The sequence below is a fragment of the Phalaenopsis equestris genome, unplaced genomic scaffold, assembly GCF_001263595.1.
Source record: "Phalaenopsis equestris unplaced genomic scaffold, ASM126359v1 Scaffold000610, whole genome shotgun sequence".
Lineage (NCBI taxonomy): Eukaryota > Viridiplantae > Streptophyta > Magnoliopsida > Asparagales > Orchidaceae > Phalaenopsis > Phalaenopsis equestris.
This window is the reverse complement of record NW_018165050.1, coordinates 479,865-491,041: the sequence shown is the minus strand read 5'-3', so window position 1 is coordinate 491,041 and position 11,177 is coordinate 479,865. Positions and strand designations below refer to the sequence as shown.

General features: G+C 37.0%; 2 protein-coding genes across 3 annotated transcripts in view; one reads left to right on the top strand and one right to left on the bottom strand.

Moving 5' to 3' along the window:
• Positions 1-1,153: 1,153 nt before the first annotated feature.
• On the top strand, positions 1,154-4,306 carry LOC110029914 (probable splicing factor 3A subunit 1). Its single transcript, XM_020732399.1, has 3 exons — positions 1,154-3,600; positions 3,742-4,034; positions 4,187-4,306. The coding sequence occupies exons 1-2, from the start codon at positions 1,423-1,425 to the stop codon at positions 4,009-4,011; spliced, it is 2,448 nt and encodes an 815-aa protein (XP_020588058.1). The 5' UTR covers positions 1,154-1,422; the 3' UTR covers positions 4,012-4,034; positions 4,187-4,306.
• A 2,360-nt stretch (positions 4,307-6,666) lies between these two features.
• LOC110029917 overlaps positions 6,667-11,177 on the bottom strand; it is a 55,995-nt gene continuing 51,484 nt past the window's right edge. Inside the window, exon 7 of one of the 2 annotated variants that reach the window (XM_020732405.1) lies at positions 6,667-7,092. The gene's annotated coding sequence lies outside the window, so the exon portion shown is untranslated. The remainder of the gene's footprint in view (positions 7,093-11,177) is intronic. The other variant, XM_020732406.1, reaches the window with a different exon arrangement.

Below are 11,177 nucleotides of genomic sequence, written 5' to 3'. Positions count from 1 at the left end.
GGCCAAAGCAGACAAAATTGATGGATGAGAGTTTTCGTGGTCACCCCCTTGTCCAAGCTTGGTTGCCCACCATTGGTCAAACATTTAGTCTCCAGTTAGCTTTATTACTACAACATAATATCATAATATTATCCTACCTCTAAAATATATAGCTATACCATAAAACTCTTCGAGAGAGCAGTTATTCCAACAACTTCTTATCGAACACCGATTTTGAACATTTAGTCCACCACTTTATTTTGGATTAATGATTATCCTGATTTCTTTAATCCCATTCACTATGATCATTTAGTCCATCTCCTTTTTTAAAGAGAATCTATGTCGGGATCTTTGTCTTTTAATCCATCCTTTATATTTAGAAGAGTGGTTGTACTAAATAACTATAATCATTAATCAACTTCAGTTATCCAATCAACACCTCTCTAATAGGAAAGTAGTCATGATCACATCTTATAACTTATCTACTTCAGTTATTCAGTTCAATACATTCATTCATGAAAAAAAAAAACCTCTATTTTAATTCAGTTTAGTTATGATCCATCAGTGTTTATCTAATATTTTATTACTTAATCTAGATAGATCATTTTACCCTCTACTTGCTCATCAATTCAGGTCATCAAAATCACTCCGCTAAAAAGTAATATTATTTCTAACGGCTTTCCATCATCATTCATCATATACGCCAATGCCTATGAATTTCAAGAGGCTTGACATTATATCGATATTTCTTTTCCAATTATTTGGAAAGAAAATCAGTTGTAATTATATTTTCTAACTATTAAATTTTTTTTTAGTTGTGCCAAAGCCTACATTTCTATATTTTATAGAATTTTCATTAGAAAAATATGATATTTCTTATTTCTCATATGATTATGTGAAAATTATTATTTGAAGTTAAAGTTTTATGTCTCTTTATGGCATATTCTTTCATACTAACATTCTTGGTATCAAGTCATTCAAACAAATTTGACTGAGAATATGAAAAATGGATGGATGTGGGGGGTTGATTTGTAAATAGTAAAATTTCAAATGCTATGTATATAATTGCCCCTATAAAAAAGTTCAACGGATCAACTTATAGTATTTTAACCTGAGGTTCATCATACCAGGCTATCCCGAATCAAGTTCCTTTCCAGTACCCCCGCTATTTAAAACAAGCTCCCCGTTCGGCTCTTTGCTCGCGCAAAGATTCCAGAAACCCTAGCGCCTCTACCACGTTATCTCCCTCGGATCCATACCTGTTTCTCACTTAATTCGGCAATAAATCAGGTAATTGTTCTCATTTTTCCTCTATTTTGCCGTCGCTCGATAAATTTCACAATATAGAAGCCAGTACACACGCGGTCTCTGCTACGATCCAAAGGCAAACCCTAGCCTGATTTTAATGCCACGTACTTGATCTCTCCTATTGAAGAAGCAGACATGCTCGGCCCAATACTTACTCTTCCGGCTCCGCCCTCCGATGGTGACCTTGGACCGATTCCCCTGTCACAAGTCAGCGAAGATTCCAGGGATGAAAAGGGCAACTCCGTCCCTGAGCCGCCCGCACCACCTCCGTCTTCGGTCGCCACTCACACCCGTACGATCGGAATTATTCACCCTCCCCCAGATATTCGTATGATCATTGAGAAGACAGCGGCCTTCGTTGCTAAAAACGGCCCTGAATTTGAGCGGCGCATTCTTGCCAACAATGCTGGCAATGCGAAGTTCAACTTTTTGATTCAGTCTGATCCTTACCATGCTTACTACCAGCATCGGGTTTCAGAGCACCGGATTCAGGTTCAATCTTCCCAGCAAACGTCATCCGACACTCCCCAGCCAGCCGAGCCTGGTTCAACTACTTCCTCGGCTGTCACAGCTGCACAGCTTGCAGTGGATGATGGCGATACAGCAAAGCCAACTGATTTGGCTGTGCAATTTCTGATTCCTCCAAGAAAGGTGCTTGAGCCGCCTGAAGCTGAGCAGTATACTGTTCGTCTTCCTGAAGGAATCACTGGAGAGGAATTGGATATTATTAAGCTTACGGCCCAATTTGTTGCTAGAAATGGGAAGTCATTTCTGACAAACCTTACGAGCCGTGAGATTAGCAACCCCCAGTTTCATTTTCTGAAACCAACGCACAGCATGTTCACTTTCTTCACTGCTTTGGCTGATGCTTATTCAAAGGTTCTGATGCCACCCAAAGGGATTATTGATAAGCTGAATAAAAGTGTTACTGATATGACGACTGTTCTTGAGCGTTGTTTGCATCGAGTTGAATGGGAGAGGTCGCAGGAGCAAGCAAGACAGAAGGCTGAGGATGAGATCGAGCAGGAGAGGGCACTGATGGCAATGATTGATTGGCATGATTTTGTTGTGGTGGAGACAATTGAGTTTGCTGATGATGAGGATGAGGAACTTCCAGTGCCACTGACACTGGAGGAGGTTATAAGGAGGAGCAAGATTTCAGGTTTGGATGAGGAAGCTCCAATGGCAGGTGTTGAGCCTGCTAAGGATATGGAGATGGAGATGGATGAGGAGGAGATGCAGCTTGTTGAGGAAGGCATGAAAGCAGCGAGAATAGATAACAATGGTCTTATTGATGAGAAAAAGGGTGAAACCAAGGTGCAGACAGATGAACCTGATGCTCCAATGAGGATTGTTAAAAACTGGAAAAGACCTGAAGAAAGAATTCCTGCGGAGAGGGACCCTACTAAATTTATGATTTCACCAATCACAGGAGAACTGATTCCTATTAGTGAGATGGCCGAGCACATGCGAATATCCCTCATAGATCCAAAATACAAGGAACAAAAGGAGCGGATGATGGCAAAGATCCGGGAGACAACTCTTGCTGCAGATGATGAGATCTCTCGAAATATTGTCGGACTTGCACGAACACGTCCAGATATCTTTGGAACCACAGAAGAAGAAGTATCAAATGCTGTCAAGGCTGAGATTGAAAAGAAGAAGGATGAACAACCAAAACAAGTGATATGGGATGGACATACTGGAAGTATTGGAAGAACTGCAAATCAGGCACTTTCTCAGAGCCTGTCCAATGAAGAGATCACCGATTCCAATAACAATGATGGGAGGAATCTTCCAGGTCCTGCTCCTCCTCCAAAACCGGGCACTCCATTAATTCGTCCACTCCCTCCTCCACCTGGGTTGGCTTTGAATCTTCCTCGGTTCCCTCCAAATGTTTCAGCATACTCAGCTCCTACAAACGCTCCTCCACCACCTAGACCTCCTGTTTCAGTACTTCCATCAATGAGGCCACCCCTTCCACCTATGCCGGTTACTTCAACTCAGCAATCTCTTGTAATGAATAGACCCCCAATGCTCCAGCCCATTTCTGTTAATCCACCAAATATACCTGTACCTCCTCCACCAGGATCTCAGTTTAATCCTTTGGGTGTTCCGAGACATTTTGCTCCAATGCCTATTCCACCACCAAACATGCCAATGGTTCCTCCACCACCTCTTCCTCTAGGAATGCCTCCACCTCCACCTCCTGAGGAAGCTCCTCCTCCACTTCCTGATGAACCAGAGCCCAAGAGGGCAAGAATGGATGATACTACACTTATCCCGGAAGAGCAGTTCCTTGCACAGCATCCGGTAATTTTTTTTATTCGCAAACCATCATCTTTAATTCCTCTTTTATCCTGGCAGTTTCAAACATGTCATTTGTTGTTCACTGATGATTATTCGGGAATTCTTCAACTCAAAATTTAATTCAAAATAATCTCTTGTGCACAGGGTTCTGCTCGTATTTCTGTATCAGTTCCTAATGTTGATGAAGGAAGTTTTAAAGGTCAAATTTTGGAAATTATTGTCCAGTCACTTTCTGAGACAGTTGGAAACTTTAAGGAGAAGATTGCAGGAGAGATTCAGTTGCCGGCTAATAAGCAAAAACTAAGTGGGCGGGCTGGTTTTCTTAAGGATAATCTTACACTTGCTTATTACAATATTGTTCCTGGAGAAACCTTAACTCTAGCATTAAGGGAGCGTGGTGGAAGAAAGAGATGAACAACTATTGTGGCTGTCTGAAGGTTATTACCTATCATCATTTTAGCTTCTAAGAGAGATTGTTATAAAATTATGTGGGTTATGATTTACCTTAGTATTGTTATCTTGTTCTATGATAATAACAATGCCTATGTGAGAATATTTGGCTGATAAGGTACTGTGTTTCTTAATACAGATACTGCTATCCGGATCTGACTACATTGAAGCTCTTCTGGAGGGCAGTTGTACACTAAAAAAACATGTTGGCTGTATTTGAACTTTAGTTGGCATGTTCCTGTCCTCTGTTTTTCACTGCCTTTATTTTGTTTTAGCCTCAAGATAAACCATTAAAGAGTGTTTGTGAAATGTCCTTTTATCGAAATTCTTAGATATTTTTATGGGTAATTGATTGATGTTTTTTTTTATTAGTTCTCTGACCCACAGGTTTATCTTCACCTCAAAGGCATCTCAGAAAGGTTTGTGGCAAATTGCTGAGCTTATTGTGCAATTTGCAATCGAGGTGATGCTGCTGCTTATTTTATTATTATTGCTTTTGTGCAGCCATCTCACCCCCTTGGCATTTTTGTATCAATTGGGCTGCAGCTGGATTCCTTCATCTAGGCATTTATGATACAACTTTTAAGTTCGAAGAATAATAAATGCTCTCCGTTTCCTGAGTTTAGGTTGTTCTTTTTTTTTAGATATTTACTACTAATCATATTTTATTTTTTTTGGAGATAGAAACTTCTTCATAAGTTTTCAGCACATATCTAGAAGTTTTCAGCTTTAAGCATTTCACTGTAATGGTGAAATCATGCTGAAAAGCATTTTATGTTGGCGTTTGTAGGAATTTAATAAACCGAGCAAATGGTCTTATTCCTTTTGCCGTCATCTTGGGCTTCAGGTATTTTTTTAATATTAAGTGTGTTGATTAAAATTGTTTTTGACTCATTACTGACAAAAGGCTTTTATGTTTCAGTTTATGCTCGATGAGCTTTGTTTCTAGGCGCCGGAAATCCTAGTAGATTTTGAACCTATCATGTATTGTTAAATGGATAATCTTGTTGTAATGTTGCTAGAATTTTAAGTATTGTACCGTTTGGTTAGTCATTTTCAGTTAAAATCCCTGGCTTTTACAACACAAACAATTTAGTCACGCTACGATAGAATTCTTGGTTCATGGATTCTTTAGCACTATTTTTTAAGCCTGCTCGATCAGGGTATAAAAGAGTTGATCCGAGCTAGAGTCATTCCTAACCTGAATTCCTAGGGTATTGCACTTGGTTTTTAGCCCTAACAGCTCCTATTACAGTAACTAGAGTTATATGCATAAAAGTGGAAGTGGCCCACAAACTGGGATTTTTCATCTATATGGAAAGGCGAAGACACGAGCCCTCCAGGCTCAAGGAAAGGCACCCAATGAGTATTATCAGCCATTCTCCTCTTTTTGGGCCGTCGTTTCTATTGGTTCTCAGGAAACTTTTTAGCTCCCGAGTTAACTTCTTCCTCCTTTTACCTGTATCATCTCCGCTCAAATTTCCTCCAAAAGTAGCTTGCTTTGAGCTCTACCAAGAAGAAAACCAGAGCAAATTTGAAGTGGATGAGTCAGAGCAGGGAAGAGAATAGGTGAATTATATAGAGGAACTAAAGGAGAAATGGAGAAGGTAATGGACTGTGTATTAGCATTTTGATCGGAATCTGTTTCATCTTCTCCCTGGCACACGGCATATGCTTTTTGGGTAAAATGGAAGCCTTCCTAGGCAGTCTTGATGTCAAACAACTAGAATGTCGGGAAGATGCCATCTCAGGTGCATATCGAAATTGGAACAGATCAATTATCACATCCACCTATCATTGACGGATCATCATAGAAAAGATCATTAGAGGCACGGGCTGTTATTAAAACATTATTAAGCTTATGATTCCCATCAAGAATTTGATCATCAGTTCGAGCTAAGTCCATTTGAAGAGTTCAGAGAAGCATACTTCACTATTATATTTTAATGATAGAGGTTAAATTAAAACAATAATAAAAAGTATTTAGATGATCCAAGGAAAGAGCAGGTGTGAGATATAAGGGTGGTAACATTTATTTTCTTTTATTTCACTGCATGTGAGCCTTTTATATATATATATATATATATGCACACGCGCGCACACACGTAATTCTAAAAATTTTGTAATTACGTTATACATGGTACATGTATATCTGAGGCAAGCACCAAGCAAATACATGCATTTAACATGTGCTCGACTTGTTACGAAGCGGCATGATGTAGAATAAATGTTTCTCGATGAATAGTATTTTATGATGCAAGTGAATTTAAACACCACCCCGTAGTAATGTATGATGGAAGTAAATTTGAACCCTTGTTGAGATGCATCTCTCGCCTCAATCATAGAATATATTTGAAAAGTAAAAAAAATTAAATTTTAAAAGCATCAAGATGAAAATCTCATGAAACTCTTAAATATATGATACCTTAGTGCTCCACAAAAAAGGTATAAAAATACTTAAATTTGAAAATTATTTTACTTAAATAGATGTCAGATTAAGTATCTACTTGTTCTATATATCCATAATTACATCATATTATTGCTAGTAAAATCTACTTCCTTTGTCTCCGAACTAATTTCACATTAATTGGAAAAAAAATATATATAAAAAAAATTTTAAGGGTTAAACTCTCACCCCTGCCAGAAAAATAAAAAATAAAAGCCCTACTGAAACCCTAATAATTTGACGACGATCACTTACAAGCTGCCATCACCTCAAATACTGGAAGTAAGCATGAAAAAACTCCTTTCAGATGAATAATTGCTTCACCTAAATTTGGTTCTCCTTCGGTTTAAATTATGAGTCGTTTCCCTTTTCCTCCGAGACTTAATTGGGGGTGTAAAACAGTATATTGATGCAGAGATGACTAATAAAAGTTGACCTAAAATCCAAATAAATCAAGATATATTGCACGAATCACTGATACTATGAGCCTAAAGATGTAACAAAATCAGATTTTCAGGAAACGACTACCAAATGATACAACAGTGGCACATTACTGTCATTCTCCAATGACACATACTGGTGGAAGATCTCAATACCTGCTAAGAAAATGCCCCCAAAAAAAGTAATAGTCAGAAAGCAAATTGCATGGCACAAAAAAAAACATTAGAATTATAGAAATAAAGTGAAAAAAAACAAAGATTTATTTCTGTAAATCGATATTCTAAGAAACATGGAAGGTAAAATTTAACAAAAGAAGCTTTCCATGATCATTCGGGCTAAACAAACAGAAATGCAACCAAGACTGGACAGTGGAGAGTGGCTTCTGGACAACAGGGAAACAGATAAATGCAACCATGTGCAGAACATAAGAAACCTAAAGCTACATGGATTGGGTTGAAGCGTAAATTGAGGTGAGGAGAATTACACACATAGCACTCAAAACATTGCTATATACAATCTAGGACCCTCTTTCTAGTATGTTTCAAATTCTCAATCGTTTGAGCGCGGCACACGTAAATCCATTGGTTCTGTGGTTCAAAAAATCACATTAATGCTAGGGTTTGTAAATAGAAATATTTCAAATGTTGTGTATGTAATTATCCCAATATGTAAATGAAGATTGTGTATGTAATTCTACATCAATAAAGCAAAAGCACACAACCATGTACTCAAGCGGATAGTCCGTACCTATAAATTTCTCTAAATTAAAAGTGACGCAATGCACAAATAACAGTTTTTGACAGAAATGGACGTAACAAATAATGTCAATGCATTGGAACATATTGGTATAGCTTCTTAATAGAGAAGGAAGGGGTTCGATTTTTGCAAATAAGAATTAAGGACATAGCAAATAATGAACAATCAAAGGAACAAGTTTTCAATCCCCTAATGCAGCAAATTAGTGAATTTTGAATGAAAAAGACAGCGAGGGAAGATGCTCTTTAACAAATGAGCAATATATTCAATTAATATAAACATAACTTCCTTTTTATCGTGCTTCACAAGATGGGTTCCCCTCACTACAAACACAAGGACTAAGGTGTAAAATTCACCTAAAGATTTTATTTCGTAGGTTGCCTCAGAGAAAAAATTGTTCCAAATCTGAGCAACAGTGTAGGGTGAAATTAATCCTTCAGAAACAAGTTTTCAACCAGAATTAGCGGCCACGGGTAGGAAGCCCAGGTCCCTAAGGAAATTTGGGAAACAACCGCCACCAAACCAACTCATAAAAGAGTGATGGCAATCAAAAATAGCTTTTTTTTTTTTTCTGTAAAGACTGTAAAGATCAATACAGCAAGAGTAATATCATATTTATGTAAAATTGGAATATACAGCTCTGATGATTGGACAACCAAAGGAGTAGATAATAATAATGATTTGAGGTTCCTCTCATATAGCCACATAGCACAATAAGAAGTTCAAGCTCGGACGGCATCTCTCCTCTCCATGAGCATTTTCCATCTGATTAATTTATTTTGCATTGTATTAAAAAATCTGAATGTGGGCAGCTTATGTTATACAAAGTGCTTTAACAAAACAATTTATTGTTAATTAAATGGTGAGAATAAAGCAAACAACAAAGAAGGAATGTTTGCTTTACATTTTTCTTTCTAACGTAATCAAGGCCATCCTAGACATGAGTAAAAGATGCTGTAGCTTGTGTATGAATCATAGATTAAAGCATAAAAGCACTTCCTACTAGCATCCTGAGCCAAATCTGAGTAACCAGCAAGAAAATTGTAAATATTTCATGCACACACAATTGGTCACTTTCGAGTGCAATAATTAGGTCGTAATGACCTTCACCATCACCATCACCATCACCATCACCATCACCATCATCATTATTATCATTGTCATCATCATTAGCATTACTCCTACTAGTTGGTACTTTTCTAACAAATCCTTCTTTTTCATTTATCCCCAACGAGTGTTGCATGAGGTTTCAACCTAATATGAGCAAAAGCTTTTGCATAATTTGTATCCGAGTGATCTTTGTTGTGCTTTATTACTTCTTAATCCTTCAATGATTATACATAGCCATTATAAATTTTTACTTATTTAACAAAGTTCACCCCGAATAACTTATATTAAAATTGGAAACAGCCACCATGCAATACATGGGCAAAGTTGCGTGCATAAACTTCAGTGTGTAAAGTGTGATTTAACTGGTTCACATATTAGTCTAGGAAGGTTTAGAATTTATAAGCAGCAGTAACTAATAACTATCCACAACATGCTGACTCCAAAAGCGATTCTCTGGGCAGGTTTGCGATCAACAAAGGATTTGATAATCAGCAATAACATACATTCAATGAAATGAAATTATTCAAAATTGAATAACTTAATAGCAATAAAATGGAAGGACAATGAACTCCCGATTTCAATATTTCCAACTAAATTGTAAGCAAGTTGCTAGCAAAGTGGAACTGCATATCACGATTCATCAATCTCATCACCTGAGTAGGATAGTCTTCGACTGTTATACTTTACTGAGCTCTATAAGCTTCAACTTTATTTACATTTCATAGTTTCATCACACTTTAGATCCAATAAAGCTAAATTTTCCATTTTTTTTTAATTAACACAGCTGTACTTAGAAATCACAGGAATAATTTGTCGAGAATGTCAATATATGCTTTAAAAATGTAAAGCATGGTCACATCATCTCAATATTTTTCTGCAGCTTTATTGAATCTTTTCAAACTAGGAATAACCGAGGATAATATTCATGGTTTACCAATCCGAGTTACAAGTATCTTTTGGTTCTATTGACTGGATGACACGTGAATTTTTATCTCAAGAATTGCTAAAGCAAAGCATATCACAAAAGAACCTCTACATAGTGCAGGTTTAATAACAATTTTGGTTTTTACATAATAACGATAATTAGACTCTAGGCCTACTAGTTTTGTGTTGAAACTACCAGGATATTGCTAAATAGGAAATGAAAGGATCCAAGAATTCATGTGTTCTATGTACTTAATATGAAAAAAAAAGTGTCGTGAATTGCTCCCGCCTTTCAACCAGAATAGAAAGTTTTTCGCAACAATTTTAAATTCAAAATCTTTATAATTAGAGGTTTCCATTTCTTATTTGAGAAATTTTGTATACAAATACCAATTGGGAGATGACAAACCATGTTTATAGCCAGTTTGTTTCTATATGGCATCAAAATTAAGTTAGGATCATCTTTCCGACCAAAACTTTTCCACTTATTCAATATTATTCCCCTGATCATGTTCGACTTTTAACTTCCCTTCTAAAGTCGACTATCATGAATGGTGAAAATCAAACTTAGGAGAATTCCAATGGCTACAAATCTTGTATCGTTTCAATAGATAAAACTAATTGAAGTGGTCTTAATTGTAAAAAATTTTGAATAAAAATCATTTATCTTCATCTCCTCTAGATTTAAAAACCCAAAATTTGCACTTATAATAAAGTAATTCCCATGATTATGTCATTATTAAGGAATAACATGATGCCTAAGATTGGTGGACTGTACATGTTTCTAACAAACACAAACAATTGGAAAGCAATCAAATGGACTTAAAAGTGCCGCTCCCATCCCTGAGATCAAGATGAAGTTCTCGATAACCAAGGTAAAATCTTCTTCATTAAATAGTTTAATGCAAAAAAGATCTATTAGGCAGAATTGGATTACAATCAACATCTCAAAATAAAGTATAACAATGACGTTATAAATCTCAAATGATTTGTAGAAATATATATATATATTGGATCTGCCCCACTTCACTGTTCCTCTTCTGCTCCCGAGTGCATTCCACAGACTATTGAAATACTGGTTGACACGATGTCACCTCTCCCTCAATACCGGAGACAATACTGTTTTTGTTCTTCCGATTGATGTATGGGCAGATGATTTACATGGACATCCTACAGTCTCTATCACTGTTGAAAACCATACTGCAGGATCCTTACCTCCAAAGGATATTCTTCGGTCCGATAATCAGGATAGTATTGCAGCTCCACATCCTCAGGAAGCATCAGGTGCTGAGAAGACATGTTTACCTTCTCTTCAGAATGAGAATGTTGTTACTGTTAGCCAAGAGCTGGGGGCTCATCCTCTTTTACATGCCCAACAATCTGTTGACCACACTGATCAGATGAGTCAGTCTTCGGATGAGGAATGACAGGTATACACATCTAGGAAGAAAAA

Excerpts from the sequence above, each read along its gene's own strand:
- LOC110029914 (XM_020732399.1), top strand. The coding sequence starts at position 1,423 with ATGCTCGGCCCAATACTTACTCTTCCGGCTCCGCCCTCCGATGGTGAC. Across the intron at positions 3,601-3,741 it reads AGTTCCTTGCACAGCATCCG|GGTTCTGCTCGTATTTCTGT; the intron begins GTAATTTTTTTT and ends TCTTGTGCACAG.